This window comes from Atractosteus spatula, chromosome 6 (assembly GCF_055471065.1).
Source record: "Atractosteus spatula isolate fAtrSpa1 chromosome 6, fAtrSpa1.hap1, whole genome shotgun sequence".
Lineage (NCBI taxonomy): Eukaryota > Metazoa > Chordata > Actinopteri > Semionotiformes > Lepisosteidae > Atractosteus > Atractosteus spatula.
This window is the reverse complement of record NC_142711.1, coordinates 8,006,135-8,027,211: the sequence shown is the minus strand read 5'-3', so window position 1 is coordinate 8,027,211 and position 21,077 is coordinate 8,006,135. Positions and strand designations below refer to the sequence as shown.

The window sequence follows — 21,077 nt, the reverse complement described above, 5'->3', positions numbered from 1 at the left end:
TTAATATATTATATATAATTATAATACACACATGATTCAACCTGTAAAAATTACCTGTGTTGTAAGGAAGTTCCTAAAATAGTATCATTGATCATACACTAACCAATGCCCCCCCCCGCCCACATGAAAAGCTCTTCCAGAACAGCGACAGGGCATGCACGCCCAAGACGTCCTGTGCTGAGTTCCCACTTCGGGCTCAAGGCAGGACTCGGTGCACTGGGCACATACTGTAGAAACAGACCAAACCCCCTCCTTTGTGCGAATGCCAAGCGAGGGCTCAGCACACAGTGGCTCCCCGCTACCCTGAGGCTGAGGGAATTCTGGCAGGGTTAGCCGGTTCAGCTCAAGGATGAGATATGTCTGACTGGAAGGGGAATGTAATGAATGCAGCTTATAGCTCTGCCAAACAGGACGGGTCTTTTGGCATCCCTGCAGTGCATGAGTATTTTAATCCTCAGAGCCAGGCCTGGACCATACCACAGCTCCAAGCAGTAGCCTCGCTACACATACTCTGGAGAGCTCTGGGAAGGAGGACTTGCTGGCAATATGAAAGACGTTATGACTTTTTGTGTGACCCCATATATCCAGCTTATTATCCTTTAAAAAGCAGTGTTGAATTTATCTGATTACTAGTAATTATTGAAATTATTAAAGAACTCTAAAAAACCTTTTATCATAGGTGAAGCCAAATAAAAGACTTCAGTGTTATGGATGGGGACAAAGAGATTTTTCACTGTTGGGGGTGTCTTGTGTAAAATGTTTTGCAATAAGCTATGTAACAGTTGCACAGTAGATCCCAGTTATCAAGTATTTCTTTCACCAAACTCATGTTTTTAAATGGTGTTTTGAATGTTAAAAAATCTGCTAATGCAAAATATTGGGTATATGGAAACTAAATTGTGCATTAGGATACTGAGTAAACTGTAATAAGAATGGCAATTAGCAGGGACAGAGGTCAATGGATCCTCTTGGAAATGAAGCCATTGAGGTTCACGTAAAAACAACTGAAATCCCCAGTGGTCATTAATGTGCTTATTGTAAGGGGCTCTTGAGTGGCTTTTCCATTGACAATCCCAAACTGTAAGCTGGTGCTCTGAAACCATGATTGTACAATTTGCTGGCTTTGCCTTGATGCTACAGTGTCTGTGAAACTGGTCCTGGCCTGGCTGGGGGTTTCTCTTGCAGACACCTGTAATTCCACAGTGTCACCAGTTCTAGTTCTTTTTCCCAGTTCACACTGAAGCTTTACTGCTCACCTTTCGGATTCATCTTCAAAAGCAATAGCACATGTCTCAGCACGGACAACAGCCATGAGTTTCTCTCTCTTAGCCAAGAGCTGGAGTGCTGAGTTTGCTTGAATAACAATTGCATACTCCAAATTGTAGGCTGTAATAAGGAGCTGTGTGTATTTTGGCAAATACTTTTATCTACATTTAGAGAGAGAAACGCTTTAAAATGTCCTCATTTCTAATCTCCAGCAACTTTTAATATTAACCAGTGTGCTCAGCTGTATTTTCTGCAGTTCTGCCATGTATGTATCTCACTTTCCTTGCCTGCCATGCCACTGTTTAAACTTTAAGAACTTATTATCTAAATCTGTTCCATTAGTTTTTACACGTAAACTTATTTTACTTGCATATTAATGTTTTAAGCAGATTTTTTGCAACAGTTGATCACTGCTAAAATCATAAGTAGTCCCTATGTATTACCTTTGCTATTTTTTGCAATTTTGCTTTAATTAAAATTCCGAAAATATGGCAGCAAAGACTGTATTGAGGTAGAAATAACAATGAAAAGTACAACAGTTATTCAGACAAAAATTAAAAGAAAAGTAAGAATCACAGGTTAAGATCAAACATCTGTGTCAACAATCTCACTCAAAACTATGTAACTCTGGTTTCTGAAGTCAACATTACACACCACACTAAAACCTTTCACCTGTTTTTTTACAGTTGAGTTGAAATGATAAAAAGATCTAGTTTAGGGCATGATTTGACTGCGGACAAAGCTTTGTGTCCAAGATCAGTAAGTGCATATTGCATTTTGTTCACCTCACCACTCACAGCTGGCCTCCTTAGTCTCCTGAATAAAACCCATTGAACATCTTTGGTTAATTTACAGCAAACTCTTAATAAAACTAGTGTGCTTGCAGGCAGAGCAACATAAAAAACTGATCGGAGAAAGCAAAAAGACTGGGAGAGCATTTAACACAGGGGTTGTGGACATCTTACTCTGAATGACTCAGCAATTTGAGCAAGCTGAATAAACCTTAAAAAAACAGGCACCTACTGTAACATTTCAGAGTTCATTTCTGGAGGAAAGTCATCTGTTCATCTCTAGATGATGATTCAATAACTGAAGTTCTTGGATAATACTGATTACTCCAAATCTCAGACAAACTCAACTCTCTGACACTTGAGCAAAGAACTTTCCAGCGATCTGTGCTATCATAAACTGAAATAAATTTAAGGGTAGTGGCAACACAAGTTCTGAAATACCATGATGGAAAATTATTTTAAGAATATGAATAGAAAAATAATGGAGATATTAGAATGCCAATGCTACATTCATTAGAACTACTGTATTCCTTGGTCATGGTGCTCCCTCTTTGTATTTTATTTTGGGCTGTACTGAAATGAAGCATACAGTATATTTATCATAATAATTAGAGAGTATCCAAATATATTTTGGGTGATTTACAAATAAATGATTCCATCTCCCTATGGCTCTCGAAGAGAAGAAGTGACAGCCACATCCCAAGTTTCTGTCTGTTTGGTAAGGGGGGTAGCCAGAGACATTGACACTTGCTTTTCAAAACAAGCAAAATGCAACCAAATGAAGTATTGATGCAATAACTGAGGTTAGCAGAATTTTGTTTTGGTCTGGCAGCTCTAAATACAAATCCAGCAGCGTGGAAACAGCAGCCAAAAATGACAGACAGAAACTGTAGAGAGAGTAAGTGGACTCATTGCTGTCAAAGAAGGATGTCACTGTAAGCTGCACACATACAGTATAATAATAATAATAATAATTCCTTACACTTATATAGCGCTTTTCTGGACACCCCACTCAAAGCACTTTACAGGTAATGGGGACTCCCCTCCACCACCACCAGTGTGCAGCCCCACCTGGATGATGCGACAGCAGCCATAGTGCACCAGAACACTCCCCACACACCAGCTCTCAGTGGGGAGGAGAGCAGAGTAATGAAGCCAATTCATAGATGGGGATTATTAGGAGGCCATGATTGGTAAGGGCCAATGGGAAATTTGGTTACATTCCTTCTCTTTTCGAGAAACACCCTGGGATTTTTTAATGACCACAGAGAGTCAGGACCTCGGTTTTACGTCTCATCCGAAGGACGGCGCCTGTTTACAGTATAGTGTCCCCGTCACTATACTGGGGCATTAGGACCCACGTGGACCACAAGGTGAGCGCCTCCTGCTGGCCCTACTAACACCTCTTCCAGCAGCAGCCTTAGTTTTTCCCAGGAGGTCTCCCATTCAGGTATTGACCAGGCTCACACCTGCTGAGCTTCAGTGGGTTGCCAGTTGTGAGTTGCAGGGTGATATGGCTGCTGGCCAGTATGTCCGAGTTGCACTCAAGCACTGCGTCAAGTGACAAGCTGCTAATCTTACACACATGCTCTCTGTACCCAGAACACATTTTCTCCACTTTTCAGCTTAAACAACACAGGACCTCTACGCAAAGATCATTTACAAATCAGTCTCCCCCCCCTCCACCCTTTCCCCTACTTACTTACTGGGTCTTCTCCAGTAAAAGGACACCTGATGGGGCCGTGTAATTTGCAGAGGATTGACATGTTTTCCAGTAAAGTTACAGCAGACCCGGGACGTCCCCCGCGATCAACCGGAGCGAGAGAACTGCTTACCTGAAGCAGGGTCCGTCACTGCTTGGCTCGTGATGCCGGTGGGGGGCTCTTGCAGCTGGTACGTGGCAGTGGTGGAGGGGGTCGTGGGGCTGGTGTTGTTACTTGTCATATATGGGGAAGTGTACGGTGAGCTGTTGTAATATTGTGCATATTGACCTTGGTTGAATCCTGGGTAAGAAGGATACTCCTGCAACACAGGAGAAAAGTAACATGAGATTACCCTGTTAAAATGTTGCTACTTTACAGAACGGATTCCAAAACATAAATGCAAACATATGTCTTTTTGCATCTGGACACTTTGAATTTCCCTTTTTTTTGATGCATGACAGCAGATGTCCTGCACAATTTTAAATAATCCATGTTTACGTTACATTTTAAGGATTTTTGTAATGTAAAACGTCGCTGTTGCAGAAATGAAACACCTTTTTTGTAAATAAAACATGGTAAACCAAACCATCATTTAGAAATGTAAAAACATATCTGAAGGCATGGGACAATGACTAAAATGGAAAAACACTGTACCTGTTGTGAGCTATTGAATCCTGTTGAATTTGTGAGAGAATTGCTTCCTGCATAAAGTCCTGAAGTTGTTGTAAAACTGCTTCCTGTGTGAACATAGACAACACACGCTGTGTGTTAGAATACATCACAGTCATTTTCCACTTAGAGGGTGATCCACAGTGTATGTATGTGTATGTGTATGTACAAACATAGACAGGAGGTGCCATTCACTACATACATACCTGAACAAACTGATTATTACAGCTTTATTTTTTCACTAGCAAACTGAATAAAATTTGAAACTGAGACACACACACTGATTTGGCTAATTCCTTATGATGTTAGAAAAAGAAAAAAAAAACATAGCTTTCACCAATGTTAGCAAATGCAGAATAATATATAAAATCAATGCAACTGAACCGAATTGTCCACATATCAGAAAAAAAAAGTGAGTCAGATGAGAAACAAAAGCCAGCTCCCTTTGACGCTGAAACTTGGCATAAAGGGAAGAGCCTCGCACAGCTCTTATCTTTCCTTTCCTTCCTGAACCTTAGATCTTCCCTATCAGCGATCTCATCACGGCTGTCATAGCCCAGTTCTTTTCAATGGGTGGGGGGTGGGTGAGGGGCAGGACCCATGCGGTCAGGCAGAGCTTCGCATTCAGTGCGAGGAACAGTCCAGCTGTTGTATGCAAGGCACAAGGGAACAGGAGGCACAGGCTGCTCTCACTGCTTGACACACTGCCCCCCGCCGAACATGCATGTCTGTCTGCCTTTCATTGAATGGGATGGCTTGAAGAAGCACCTTCAGGTAATTAAATCAATCAGATTGAGATACCATCTAATGACTTAATAATATACACGGCATGAATTATAATGTCTGCGAAGGATGGGCCTGGAGGGCAGTGAAGTAAGTCGAAATTACCCCTTGCCTTTTTTAATAAATCCTTACTCTCCACCTGTGTTCTGACATCAATGAACATCTGAGAGAGCCGTACGCTTACGTTTGCCAAAAGTTGCCTGACTGGTTTAATACACCTCCCCACACCAAAAACCTTTTTTTTTCCCCCTTGTTTGAATGTTCTCTGTTTTCCTTGGAACATCTCTAATGTATTTTGGTCCTTTTCCATTTGTATTTCTAATGTGTATTAATGGGTGCGCGTGTTTTACATCAATGTCAAGTCAAGATGTATTTCATACTTCTCGATTATACTTAGTTGAAGACATATATCCCACTAAACACATTTGGAAATCCGCTTGACATGTCAGCGATGCCACCGATGTCTCCCGTATGGGAGTGTAATTATGAGAGGGGAGTTGGTTGTGGCCCACTTTTTCCAACATTTCACGAACAACACATGAAGATAAAGGACTTTAAACAAAATAAAGTCCCGATCTGTGAAAGTGCAAAATACAGCATAAATTAAGTCTCTCAAATACCTCTGAACTTAATGAAGAGTAATACTAATAATTTATACTAATAATCTATAATACTAATACTTTATTAAAGTATTAATAATTTATTATTAAAGTATTAGGAAGCTTTTTTAATGCAACAGATTTTTGTCAGATGCATATTTTCACGTTCGATCCTCCTACTCAATCAGATATCACCATCTAGTATATGCCACACTCCTTTAGAATTTACTTGATTTTGCACCAGTTCCAGAAATATCTTTTCAAGAGAAACATAATCTACTTCATAATTTGACACTGCTTCTGTTATCATTAGCTGTTGCGAAAACGCAAAGGAGATTTATTTGCTGAACTTCAAGGAAAGTGCAATTCCACCTCAGTTCAGAGCAAAAGGCCTTCCATCCTTTGGTTATCTCTCAAGTGAGGGAGGTCTCCCAGACCGTAACAAATCCGAAACAGGTTTTAAAATATGCTGCTGTGTGGGCTAGCCAGTGTATGGCGGCTGTAACTAAAGAGTTTCAATAAATAAGAACAAAAAATCTGCTTACATTTTTTCATTTATTTAAGGAATTCTATTTTACGCAAAAAAATGTTTTTGTAAGGTTCTGCTCCCAAAACTGCGAATTCTTACTCCAGAGCACTAAAGCTTCAATAGGTTTAGTACAAGTATAAACACTCTTTGTACAACAAATTAGCCTAATATGCAGTTCAAAAAGTGATAAAAGCTATAACTTGAAGGGCAAAGGTCCGCTCAGCAGTGAACAAGGACCCACATAAAAGGCAGAAACCTCTGCCAGCATTTGAAGAATGAACCCCTGCTGTGGGCAGTTTGCAGTTCCCAGGGGCAGTCTTTATTTTTTTTAGTTCAGTTTGTACACTGAAGGCAAGACACTAGCCTGCCTTATGGCTTTCCAATTGGGACTCCATTTGCTTTGCTTGATCAGTCTCCTTGCCATGGGCTATGTCTATCATCAGTGCACAATATTTGTGACAGAAGTTAGTATAACTCTTATGGGAGTATCCTATGAAGTCCAGATGGGCTTTTTAAAAGTCAGATCTTGGCCTCTTATTTGCTGTCATTGCAAAGCATGGGCAAACCCCATTATTTTCATTGGAAGAGCTAAACTACTACTTTTTTCAAATGCTTTCAACTTAAAATATCTACAGTGAAGAAAAGCACAGATAATTTAAAACAAAATTGGTAATTCTTCTTTTATATATATAAATTAAATGTGTATGTCATGAAAATATATGATAATAGTTTTGATTAATATGAAACAAATAATTTATTTTTAGTAAATATCTCTCAAAATCAATGTTCAGTACATGTTGTTTTCTGTATTGTTTCTTAAAAGCTACAAACTATGGCTTATACTCATTTAGTTAATGAACACTTTAAAGTATCTGATTTTATTTATATTTACTAAAAAACTCGTAACATTCCATTTGTAAAAAACAGGACATTAATAAGTACCTTGGTAAGTACAATGTACATGGAAGCTTGGTGAAAAGTCTGTAAATTCACAGTGCTTGAACTCTTTTGCACTGCATTAACATGTGAAAAACATTACACTTGAAAAAATGAAAAAAAAACATCACTCAAGCTACTCTTAACAAAACAGCTCTGTCGAGCTCTAAAGTACATTTCTATAACATTAGTATAGCACCCCACCAAAGCCCCATATCATCAAGCATGTAAGTAAAGTGTAAAAACATTAATCTAATTGTATTTCCTTTTGGCAGCTGGGAACAGATTGGCAATAATTGCTGTGCTTCAAACTGGGAAAGTATCAGGTGGTGCAAGACCTGCTGTGGTTCTGTGACTCTGCCTTGTGCCATATCTTTCTGGTGCTCTTAGAAGAGGCCAAATCAATACACTGAAAAAGCTACATAATGGATGCATTATCTGGTCTGGTTAATTCGCTGATGGTCATCTGTTTTAACATGTTAATTGTGATGCGAGGAATTCAGACTACAGCATTAAAAGCAGCGACTGTCTTTGAGAGTAATGATACCACCAAAAAGCAGCACACTGGAGACACATGCACACATAACAGTGTCACCACTACTTAAACCATTCTAGCCTGGGGATTTCCAGTTTCTCATTTGTATTACACTGGAGGCAATTAAAATCTATTGAAGCAGCTTGTATGAAGCACAGAACAATGATAATGAAGTTTAATGAACATCTGCTTTTCACTACACATTAAATACTGAGAGCAGCTCCACTAGATGTTCAGAAAGATATTTAACAAGATTTTGGGGCATCACCCTCTATTGTCAGCATACAGGATAAACATTGAGAACTGCATGAGCAGCACCAGTACATTAACACTCACACCAGAGGTACATTAATAACCACAAAACTGAAAAAAAATGGCTCTAAAAAGTATGAGATGCTTTACACACACAAACTAAACTGCAGTGACGGATCATTCTTTTTCAAGAATGAAATAACATAGTTATGATTATAAAACTGATACAGTATTTATAATAATGCCCGCTTTTTGATGCAGTAAATGATATTGTGTTCTATAGAATATAATGAAACAAACTGGTCGTATTTCATTATCACTGGTTATGAATGAAAAAAATACCAGTCTCTGCACATACCTACAGGTTTATTAGCATTTGTTCATTCCTAACTGTTGGGTAGGTGGGTCTTGGCTGTCGCCGACAGTGGCTTTGGGAGCAAAACGTAACATGAACGTATTTCTGTTTTCCCATGTGCTGCAGAGAGGATTAATTCTGACCTTGCATCTGGTAGCTGTAGGGAGCCTGTCCTGTCTGAGGCGTTGTGAAGCTGGAACCATAGCTCAAAAATCCTGTCTGTCCAGGAGACTGTGTTTGAGTCAGTCCGCCTTCTGTCTTGATGCCTGCCCACAATGTACCTAAATCAGTTAGTGACACCAGATCTGTATTGCATGATATTTACAGCCTTTCTTTAGAAGAACAAAACAAATTGTCACATTTACATATCACACGTCACATGTATAGCCCAAACGTCTATAATAAAATTTGCGGCTTCTAAAAATCAAAGGTCCAGCTCTGGAAAACTGCTGACAAGAAGAAAGTTTAGCTTGACACTCGACACGCAGTCGCAACTTTTCCATTAATCTCCTTAGCGGTTTGGTGTGAATGACGCTTTGCTGTCAGGCAGCAGTACATTTTTTACGTTATTCTAATGTGAATTGAAAAAAAAAACAGGTTTACCGCTGACAGAGGCTCTGAATACGTGCAGCCCAAACTGTGCTCAGATTACCTCTTTTTGGACAGGATTACCACCTCAAGATGGACTCAGAGTTACCGCTAAGGAGGTTAATGGATTTATATAGAACTGTGCTTGAATATACAGGAATCTGTTTGACCACAAATAAATGGCTCAGAAACACCAGAAAAATATCACTAATATGTCCAAAAAGTCCTCTTTTGTAAAAGACCCCATATCACTTGTAAAAATCTTCACATTTACAAAAATATTTTGGATTTAGAAATGTGTGAGCTATGGACATTCTTAGAAACAGAAAGCTTTTTTCATGAGCTCCAGAACGTGAAAGATGCACAGTGACATAGCACAGCGAAGATGTGAAAATTGAAACTGAAGGCATCATTTTTTTGGGTGGATATAATATCAATTTTTTCAATGTTTGTGAACTAGGTGTGGCTGGAACATTACTGCTGCATAATTCTGGAACAAACTGTGCAGGTTTTAATTGTACATGATTAAATGCTTCATGTTACTTGAAACAATAGGGATTTGAATAATGTGGTTCTCATTTGCTGTGACTAAGCTTGGCTTCACATTCTATTCAGGAACATAATCTTGGTTAAGGCTATGCCATTGTACCAAAATTAGATACTGTATATTATAAATAATAATTGTATTGCGTAGAAAAAAGATGTGGATTAGTCGATACGAAGTGATTTTATTTCAGCAATTCAAGGAATTTTAAAAGCTGTATCAAATGGATTTTATAATGTGGATTATTATACGTTTATGTATCTCCACAGTAGAATTATATTTCGGTGAGAACATTTCAAAATACACCGAATCCAAAAGAGGCGAGACATCTTCTACAGACCTATGATATCACCTATGATATCCAGATTAACATTTTCAATCATCTATCAAGGAGTCTGGAGTTTCCACATATTGTACACATGTACACAGCTTCTGAGGCAATTCCACTGACGTCTCTTTTCCAAGACAGGCCTGAACCTACTATAACAATTTTAGAATTTCAGGTCTGGTCTGTTTTGTTTGGCACAGATCACAGTTTCAGCAAACAGATCACTGATAAAAATTAGACCCTTTCCTTTTCCTTTTTCCCCATCTGTAATAATTTATTGGGAAGGTGGTCTCATTTTCAGCAAAGAGCACCCAGATCACTCACTGTACGGCAGTCAAATGGCATTTTTTTTAAATTCAGCACTTTATTCTTTAAACAACAAGCCTTCGACACCTACGGTAACTATAGGAGCTCGAGAACCTTTGCCAAAGTCAGAAGCCATTATCTTCTCATGTAAAATGCATATATGCCAATATCTGATATATGGTTACCAGCATTATTAGTGTGAATGTTAAACATAACGATTATCTTCCTTTTGCTTTATAATTACCATAAGCTGGAATTCCATAAGGCTGCCCTGGCTGAGGATAGGTAGTATAAGCCGTTGTTGGTTGCATTCCTGTGGTGTATTGCGTCTGCCCATACGCAGCCATAGTTTGTGATGAAGGGGTAGGAAGAATATGTGGATACGGTCTGCTATTTTTCAGAAACGACAGAGAAAAACAAAGGCCATGAATTAGAGCGAAACCATGCTGCTACAGTACATTTGCTAACTGACAAATTTACTGTACTTCTGCTACTTGATGATAAACGCTCAGCTGAATTAAAAAAGATAGCAATCCCGGCTCTAGTACACACTGTGAAAGAATAATAAATCGCAGAGGAAATTTTTTGCAAGATAATAATTACAACAGATTTTGGAATATGTGAGTCGCAGACATCCATACAAACAAAGCCAGTTGAAAATCCAGATATAACAGAAGGATCTAATTAGGGCCCTAAATTAAGTTGGATGATGCTTATTTTTTCAAAGAAAAATAAAAGAAGCCTTACTTGGAAGGATAGATCTGTGGGGAGAACTGGTGAGTTTGTCTTGGGCTGAAGCCACTGGTTCCAATAGCTGAAGAGAGTTAAAAAAAAGCAAGCACATATTTAAACGTTAAAAAATAAGGTAAATATTATTTTTTGCCAACAGAACTTCTGGATTCCAAGGAAACAGTAATTATGTTGCGCTACTCTATTTATTTCTGTAACCTTCCTTTGGGTTAAAAATGAAGTGTGGTAATGAAATAAAATAATCAGGTAATGCTTTCATGTTTCTGCTGACTTTGTAACTAACAAACATACTCTTCTGGAATACTTACTGTATAACTGCCATAGAAACCCTTCATGGAAACACAATGAGTAAATGCAGTGAGAAAGACTCTGCTTCATTATACAGTAGAATGAGATACTACGTTCACTGTGGACATCTAAAGCAGCAATGCTAAAAAAGTGACAACAGTAATTAAAGATAACTCTTTCAGATAACAAATTCTACAGCATGAAACACAAAGTGTCTTTGACTCCTTTCTGTAATAACATGCTGCAATATCCACTTTAATTTAAAACAGAAACGGCAGATATGATCAGACCGCAAAATGCTCTTTTATCAAAGAACTGAGAAGAAATTCTTGCTTTTTGCAACTTGAATAAAAAGAAGAAATAAAATTTAAAAAGATCATGTAATATTTCAAAAGCCTACTTTGAAGACAATTAATGCTATAAAAAGGTTACTGAAAATTCTTCAGTTTTTACAACTAAAATGAACCTTAACAGTATGTTTAATTTTATATTTATAGTCACTGGAATTAGTTATTACTGTAAATTAAAATAAATACTATGACATTATTTATATCTTTGGAAATCATCATAAACTATTCCCCCTTTTCTTTTTAAAATATTAATATTGTATTTTTAATTTTTTCTCCTTAAATTATCTAGAGGTTATGCAGTTATTTTTGGTATGTCCTGGTCCTTTATTTAATAGATGAACAAAACAAAATTATCCAATAAATTCACTCTTTTTTCATGAAGTATCACAACATTAGGTGTTTGGGAGCGACTCTGAGATTAATTTCTTGTGAAAAGAAGTTTTATGGTGCCTTAATCCGCTCTGATTGCACATCTGTGTTGATTTCATTACGTGTACTGTAACTGAAAACATAATTGCATTGACAACTAAATAACTAAAAAATATATTTGAGGTCTTTTTGCTCTAAACCCACAGCCGTTTTAATTTCTAGAAGAACACCTTAAAAAGAAAAACAAAAGGATATTTTGACAGGAAAGTAAAGCCATCAGAAAAAAATTAAACAGTTTAAGTAATGCCACACACTGAAAATTCAATTGAAACAGATCACATATTATTTCTGCTCCCCAGTAAGGCAACAGGCAATGTATTTTTTGTAATCCAAATGTAAATGCTGAAGAAACACATCAAGGACTTTTTGTAGAAAATAAAAAAGACATGACAACATCATTAACTTATTAGTGTCGTAGTTACCCTGAGAGGTATCCTACATTGTTTTAATGGAAATAATAAAGAAAATAAGCTGTAATTTAAAAACACAGTATTAGAAGCTCTAACAACTAGCAATATGTATTGGGTTAAAATTTTCTTTTGTAGATATGTGATCAAATCATTACTTGTCTATTAAAAATTCATGCAGTCTAAAAAGAAAAAGGTTTTATTCCCCCGGGTGAATATTGTACACTGCTTACCCCAAAGTACATTTAATATGTGTATTATTAATTGACCATCAGCAAGCATTTGATGGCAGAGCTTTTTCTCTTAACTTTGCTGAAGCTCAGTCTCGTACAGTAGCATGGATTAGTATCCCAGTGAAGGCCACAGTTAATCATTTGTGGTAATAAAATAAGTGAAATGCAACAGAAAAAAACGGTTTGGATGGTGTAATTTATGAAACAGTTTTTTAAAATATCTCAAGTGTGGCCTTTCGCAGTTTTACGTCGCACTAGTCAGAGATGCCGAGAGAAGTATTCGAATGGTCATGTGAATATCGTTTATTTCTTACCTTTTTTAAATTGGCATTTGTATGAAACAATATATGACATATGGAAGACCATCACTCTTTCTCAATCAAACATTTTGCAGAAGCAGTCTGTTATTTCTTCTAACGTTCTTTTTACTACTGGTCTCATAAACCATGAGTCACAAAGAACTCTGTGATAAATGTTTCAGTTATATTTGGGGGAAAAAGTAATTATCAGGCTTTAACACTTGGAGTATGTCAAAGACACCCCTTTGTGAAGTTCCTAATAGGATTCCAATAAACCCACCAATTCTTACAACATACTGTACAACCTACTGTACAACACTAATATTACATTAAGCCACATTAAGCAAGCAAAAATTCCAACAAACTAAAAATCTTCACTCACATCGCAAAATGTTGTTGTTTTTAGCAAATGGGGAATAATTCTTGGGTCATTTGTGGTTTTTGAAATCCTGGATCCCTTGTCAGCGTACTGATGGCACTGATAGAGACATTCTCTACACCTGAGATTTAAAGACAGGCTTGTATCTCTAAGAGAAGCTTCTGAATATTCTGCCTTGCAAGTTCCACAGTACTTCTCAACAGTACTGGCCAATACCCTCCTGAGTTTCTAAGTGATAAAAAAATAAACTTGCCATAAGATGATGTTCAGTTGAACAAAAGCCAGGTCCATCATTTGCTGATACAATGCAAGTGGCAGTCACTATGTACAAATTGGACACGCCTTTATTAATTCCAAGGGTTGTAACATTATTATTTGGTTGCTTAGCTGATGCCTTTTCCCTTTGCTATTACAATCTAGTGAAGCGAACTTCCTGGGACCTTTACACAATGTGGTTTTGGGATGTGTGAGTCTCTGTTGCTCTCCATGACCGTAGCAGGCCCAAACCCTCCCTTACCTGTTCCTGAGAAACTGTCTAGAGACCCGTCTGCTGCAGAAGTGATGATTTCGCTGCTACTCATTGGCTCTGTTTTAACTGCAATGAGAAAAAGAAATATTATTCCAGCATAGGATCCACTGCCACACAGTCTATGAAGGTATAAAGCACTTAATTATTTGCAAAGCAGTTCCAATCTCCTCTCTTTTATGTGCACTAACAAACATATGCAATTAAAACAAACACAAATACTTTCACAGCAGAGGGGTCCTAGCATATTATTCCATTTATATGTTGTGTGCATTGCACATCTTATTTGGTTTGCGCAATCTGTTGATGACATTCATTCAGAAGCAGCAAGAATTAATAACTTGGAAAGTCTGAATAAAATGACAATGGCAATAGATCTGTCTATCTCTGAAGTGTATGTATGATTAAGAACAGTTTACCATTGTGGTGTGAGATCGGGCTGTGCTCAGTCAGCATGCCTTTTTTCTTGCAATTTAAGACCACGTGTCCATTTTTCTACAGTGAAATCACCCTATCAAATGTGATTCACATACACTCTTAAAACAAATGTCTCTAAGGAGTATCAGTAACACATTCCTAAAGGGCTTCACCTGCAAATACTGAAATATGTCAGGTGCCACACTGAAGCATAATTAGTTAAATGCTATTAAAACTCTGAAAGAATCTCCTTTACTCCTCATCATTTTCCACTACAACCTTTCCTTTGATTCTCTAACACCGACATTATTAATTTGATGCATTGCTGTGGGTTTCACAAAAAATACATGAAAATAAAAGTACAGTATCAATGGTCCGAGGTCATTTGTTATTTTGTGCATTGTGTGTATTTCTTTAGCTTACCCACATCGTAACAATGTACCTGACTGCTGTCTGTAAAGTGAGATACACTACATTTATTTTTGTACTGTGCCCTTGTTGTTTAATCTAAATTAATGAAAGTACTCAGACAAGTTTGCAGCTGTCTGAGATAACCAGGAAATCTTTGAAATAAATCCATTTCACCTCAGGAGGGGAATTTTTTGAAAGACTAATCTGAAAGCAGATTCAAAATGTGGGTATGGAGTCATGCCCATTTAAATCCCTCATGGTAAAAGAAGTTATTCACTGTCATGTTTAACATGTTTCTACTATGCTCATTCCGGAGAGGAACACACGTTGATGTGAGTTTGTTGAAATATACATCAACATGCCTCTCTGAATATTCAAGAATGTTGCGTTACACTGCATGCATGAAATATCTGCATATAAAATATCAATTTCAATACCACATCATCCAACTGTGTCTACAAGAGAAAACAGTGCTTCAAATGTAATCTAAAAGTGCACTGTTTTACTCCGACTTCATTCATTCTTGAGCAAATGAACATAATTCTGCCAGCACATTTCAAACCATGCTTTAAATATATTTAACATCACACAGCAGTCAGTTCCAAACTGAACTCCTGAAAATGAAAGGTGCAATACTTGGTACAAGTCAATACTCATGCTTTCAGAGACACAGAGTGCTAAAATGAATTGATCATATTATTTGTAATTGCAAAAAATGTATCAGACTACAATATTTAGGTAGCAACAGTAGCACATGTTTTAAGTTTTCGTTTAAAAATATAACCTGAAATTTAGAATTGTAATGTTTACATTTTTTTGAAGCCTTTTCTTGCATATCGCATATAAAAATCTGTGATAGCAAAAGCTAAATAAGTGTCATATAAATGCAATTGTAAGCCTACAGGATCAGCAGAAGATTTAGAAATGGTGCTTAATGTAACTGTGGCCATTGCAAAATTGTAATAAAAAATAACAATCATTGATTCAATGCTGCCAGGCATTGCCCTTTCATTTCTGCACAGAACTGCACAAACCTGCTGTGGTCTGTGTACTAGAACTTAACAACCAGTCAGCAGTGGTAAGCATTGTGATGTTATCACCTATGGGAAAAGAAGATTGCAAAGGACACATGACAATCTACACCACTGCTATTCAGATAAACATACCTACATTCATCGCATTTTCTAAAAAAACAACAACTTATCTATCCACTTTTGGAAAGCTGCTTACCTCTAGTGAGGGTCAGGGTCATGTAGCCTATCCTAGAGGTACAGAGAGCAAGGCAGGACTACACCTTACATGGGATACCAATCCATAGTAGGGTCATACACCAGGACAATTAAGAGCCACTAATCTAGTCACCATGTCTTTGCTGATTCCAAATAGGAGAAAAATCCTATGGGCGCAGGGAGGCCATGCAAACTCCACACAGGTGCTCTGGTTTAAAATCCAAAAGCTGGAAGGCATCAGGGATGACTGTCACCTCTCCGTCCCACCCATTTCATTTACATTTCTGACACACATTAGCTATTATCATCCAAATCATTCACAAGAGCCACATTCACTTTCTTCTCCTTTTCCTGGAGGGAATTTTTTGGTATGAATTTTCTATTTTGTCTTCCCCCTTGTTCAGACCTAAAAGTGGAAGGGCCCCAGCGTTCATGAACTCTTCATCACCTCTGCAAATCAGGAACTGCGTTACTAGATTTATGCAAACAACAGTCTGCTTCAGCTGATGTGATTCTCTGTATTCAAAATAATAGTCGGTTAGCTTTTATAAAGCTAGTGCAAGCTTTTAACTGGTGTTTGTTTCCTATGCTTGTGAAACTCAATGGACAATAAAAACAGCAACAAAGCTGCAAAAACAACAAAATGAAACTGCCTTTGAACCGACTGGCTTGCTGCCCGAGTTGTCTTTTTTGCAATTCATTTATGATCACGAATAATTTGCAAGGACAATACATTCTCTTAACATAAAGGGCTTAGATAAGGCGAGCAATTTGAAAATATTAAGATATTGAAAATCAAGTACATCTGTGATTCAGTAATACATATCACAAAACATAGACAGTATTTAGAGAATACAAGTAAGAACCAGTAGCATTGTATTGTATGGTACACTGTCACGTACATATCTCAATTCATAAAGAACAGAAGAAACAGAAATCTCAAAAACCTACCTTCTGTGCCATTTGGTGTCATGGAATTGTTATTGATATGCGAGTTGTCAAGTTTTGGACCATTAGGAGATTCACTGCTTCCACTTACTCGACTGTGTGGACTGGCTAGATCCTGCATTTCCATAGACCTGATGCAAAGCACAGCTATTTTTACTCTCTTGTTTAAAATGATTAATGGGTCACATGAAAAAATAACAGCGTGGGTTTAAAACAAATGATGGGCCTGATAGCAAATACTCTGTTATATATTTGTTTTTGTTGTAGCTAAAGGTTAATAATGTAGTGTCATTTTCTAAGGTTTATTGCCTTAGTATTGAGCATTCACTGAGTAACAAGAACAGCGTGTAGCACTAGTATTTCACAACATATATTCGTAGTCACACACAAATTTAAAACCTGTCGGGTTTGAGGGAAAACATGTAGAATTCACCAAAATGGTACAAAATTCAACTTAAACCACCTGCAAAAAACGCACTAAATCATTCCAAACAGGATGCAAAAATAACATACTTTAAAACCCTTTGGGTCTGGAGAACTTCCAGGCTCTTTAACAATCTACATTTAGTAAATCTATAGGCCTAAAAGGAGTAATATTTCATTTAGTAGATTGAGGAACATGTAGATAGTACATTGCACAAAGTAAAGAAGAAGACATCAAGACTTTACTGTCAAATTGTAACCTCCAAATCTAAATGATCCAAGACACTACAGAGGACAAACATTTTTTTTAATTTCACAAGCAAATTATTTTGAGAAAACAGCTCAATAATATATTTCTTTTTTGCATTAAAACTTCACAGCGCAGATTTACAATGCACTCATACTATTTGCAGTGCACTTGTATAAAACCCTCTGCTTCAAGTTAATGCAAGAGGCCATGCTTCAGTAACTGGGAATAAGCAATGTCTAACACACTTGTTTGCTCTGGCAAACTAGGTAATTGTTTTTTCTCTTTCTATTGAAGCTCAGGCCATTGGAAACATTTTATCTTCTCATTTGTGTGTATTCTGCATTATATTATGCATGTCAAATTGAAAAGGGATCAGGCCAGCACACACTGAAGGCATACCCACCAACTCAAACACACATTTGTCTTTGTTAATGATCTCCACGCATAATTGCGCTAATGAAATAAGAGGGGAAAATATAGCTGTATGTATTACTGTACCAGTAATTTCAATTAGATTGCAAAATGTGTAGGTCTCTGTTACCAATTAAAGAAAGTGTTTTTAAAAAGCAAAGGAAAATGTTATAGATTTTCTTGTGAACACACACATTCTAATCAGACGAGAAATGAATGGCAAAGCTATTTTTGCTGTATTTTGATTGCAAAGATAACATCAGCTGAAAGTTCCCGAGTTAATCTGGAATATCAGATTTCAAAACATTTTTATTATCTACGGTTAGCTTTAAAAACTCTGAAAGTCATCATTCTTTCATATTTAGACTGCTGACTTGATCAAAATCTTGCTTCTTGCGAGTCAATTTAGCGAAACATTTTGAAAGCATTCCCTTATTTCTATTCTACTTACAGCTCTAAGACCAGTTTGAGGTATTCTGTTTCTATCCCCAATGGTGCTTGAATTAACTCATTTTTGTCTTACTTTATAGAAAACATTATATACCAAATACAGTTCTGAATTAGTAATTTAACTTTTCAGCAGAAGGAAACTGTTTGCTAATAGATTTACTACAGCGGTTTTGTATTTTTTTCTGCCACCCAAAAGAAGAACAATTTTTTTAGTTCACGTATACTTTGCCAGTAAATGCAGTTCATTAGGTTTTAGAGTTCACTATGTACTTCGATCAACAATGCTTCCTGCTTAATAGTGCCATTGGCATAATACCAGCAGTGTTCTTACCTGGAACTGGATGGATCAGAAGCATCTGAATCACTGTATCTTTTTTTTCACCTGCCAAGTAGAAACAATATAACTCCTTGTTATTTTAGCTTGGTGTCACTGTCCAGGCCCATCCATGCCACAATAGACATTGTCTGAGAAAACATTATTATTACTCTCTAACAGAATAGGAACAGGGGAGACCCTGGAACACAGAGGCACATTGTCTCTAGGTTAAACCCTCTACTGCAGTTTCCTTCTTCAGGTCTTTCCTCCTCCCCAAGTCAGGGGAAAGCAGCCAAATGACGGGAAGGTGATTCATCATTGGCCTACGACAGCTGCAAACTGGATTAACCCTCCCCCAATCAACATGCAAAGCAGCTTAGCCAAGGTAAGCAGGAAGGGATGCCTGGAAAAGGTAGCTGCTGGAAAATGAACTTGTTGAACAAAAGCAACTCAAGCAGAACACCCCTAGCATCTTCAGCGGATCTTTCATCTGCAATTGACACTATCTGAAATATATCTCCACTCCCTCTCTCCGAACACTGACAGTTTCTAATGATCATCACGGCTTGCTCCCACAGACCTGTCTCAGTTCGGGTCTGCAGGCGGACGGTGCAAAGGGAACGGGAGAATTTTTTTTTTCGGCCACTGGAATTGAGATAGCAATTTTTCAAAAGGTAGCCCCCCCCCAAAAAAAAATATAGTAGATGTTCACTACAACAACAAAAGAAAAACGGAGGACTGTGCTGCAAGAAATTGCTGAACCTCAAGGTTTTTTAAAAAAATGTTATCATTTTTGCAATTCATATTTGTCAATTTTTGGTACAGTAGTTTTCTTTTTCTATATGTTGTAAAACAGACTCTGGCACATTAAATTAGCCAGACTTGAAGTAATATCGAATTCCACACAGAAAGAATTCCTGACTGAAAGATGTCAAATTCAGCAGAAGAAGTAAATCATATGGCTCTTCCGTTTAATCTTTGATTAAAAAAAAAACAGTAGTACACTGTGTACCATGGTAAAGTTTTTCTGAATATGGTCCCGGGTTTAAACACTACCTTTCTTTTCCTTTTCCTCCCATTCGGCCATTTTAAGATAGTTATTATGCCATATTATGGTTAGTTTTGCTGAGATCAGGTGATTTCCATATCATAACAGCCTCCTGCTCCTTGGCATTTTGGCTTTCGGATGAAAACGCCAGGCCAAATGCAACAAATACGCAATTAAAAATATATATTTTAACAGCAGGAAACAAAACAACATGGCACAGGGAATGCACTATATGCAGGTTTAATGAGTCATCTGCATTCTCTGCTGTGCTCAGCAGTGAAAGGCTATGAACTGAGCTTAGTAGCGATGCCGGTCGTTCCACTGCAACCGACGCACACTGCCAGCAGGTGATATGGACCAGGTGAAGAGAGGCTTGAAAGCAAAAACAAGCCCTTCTCCTGCACAGCTTAATATTTATTGTTTAAAAGTCTGTATTCAGCATCTTTGATGTGCATTTCAATTCAACCTGAACTGACTTTTCTTTGATGATCGCAGAACAAAGCCAAGCACGATAGAGCATTCTAAGTGTCATCAAAAAAAAGCCAAACACTCTTCACTTCTCTCTGTTTGCCCACCGCTTCGCTTTACTTGTTTTAAGACCTGCGCATTTCCATTAGCAAATATCATAAGGCTTTTAACATTCATGATCTCCAGTATGCTGGTAGAGTAACATGCCTTAACTCTGCGAGGCCAGACCATTTATTCACCTGCACAGTGGTCGTTTTTCTAATCATTTCTAAACTGCAAAGAGCGCAAGACTTGCCAAAGCTGAAAAGCCACATGCTTTTTTTTTTCACAGTAGCAATTAACCGAGTCCTTTGTGTAATAAAGTATTCAAAAAGCACTGGAAAAATAATTAAAATGTAGACAAGGCTTGATACAGTAGCTTTTTTTACCTTGTGCATTAGAAGCAAAACAAAGGTTAGTTATCTATAATACAGGTAGTTACACAATTTTAACATCAGGAAAACACCTCTCATTAATAGTATATCCAGAATAATTTATCAAGGAAAGCTGATAGAATTTAGCTTAAAAAGAAAATTTACTATAATGTACTGTCCACTGGCATCCTCTCTCAATTCCTTTACTCCAGCTTTACAGGCTTTTAATTTTATAGGCCATAGAGAACGTATTCCTTTGAGTTTTATAGATTATGCAAACCATGTGTTGTGTGTTACTAGGTTTAAAAAACAACGCTTTAATCAAAATAACTTTAAAACAACTAATCCTCACTTAAGCTGGTCAGCTGAATCCACATGGTGGCCCAGGAAAAATAAATCTACTCACAAAGAATGTAGATGCAGACAACAATTGGACACAGATGTGAGT

At 37.4% G+C, this 21,077-nt stretch overlaps 1 protein-coding gene across 5 annotated transcripts in view; it reads right to left on the bottom strand.

Annotated features, from left to right (window-relative positions):
• eya1 (EYA transcriptional coactivator and phosphatase 1) overlaps nucleotides 1–21,077 on the bottom strand; it is a 64,565-nt gene that overhangs the window by 29,940 nt on the left and 13,548 nt on the right. For 2 of the 5 annotated variants that reach the window (XM_088919357.1, XM_088919356.1), the window contains 9 exons: nucleotides 18,716–18,766; nucleotides 16,854–16,981; nucleotides 15,708–15,773; nucleotides 13,837–13,914; nucleotides 10,932–10,998; nucleotides 10,429–10,574; nucleotides 8,562–8,699; nucleotides 4,415–4,497; nucleotides 3,893–4,079 (listed from right to left, as the gene is read on the bottom strand). In XM_088919357.1, coding sequence (XP_088775483.1) covers nucleotides 3,893–4,079; nucleotides 4,415–4,497; nucleotides 8,562–8,699; nucleotides 10,429–10,574; nucleotides 10,932–10,998; nucleotides 13,837–13,914; nucleotides 15,708–15,773; nucleotides 16,854–16,977 — 889 coding nt within the window. In that variant the 5' untranslated portion in view covers nucleotides 16,978–16,981; nucleotides 18,716–18,766. Of the gene's footprint in view, nucleotides 1–3,892; nucleotides 4,080–4,414; nucleotides 4,498–8,561; nucleotides 8,700–10,428; nucleotides 10,575–10,931; nucleotides 10,999–13,836; nucleotides 13,915–15,707; nucleotides 15,774–16,853; nucleotides 16,982–18,715; nucleotides 18,912–21,077 lie in introns of those variants that run through there. The other 3 variants (XM_088919358.1, XM_088919359.1, XM_088919361.1) reach the window with 3 other exon arrangements.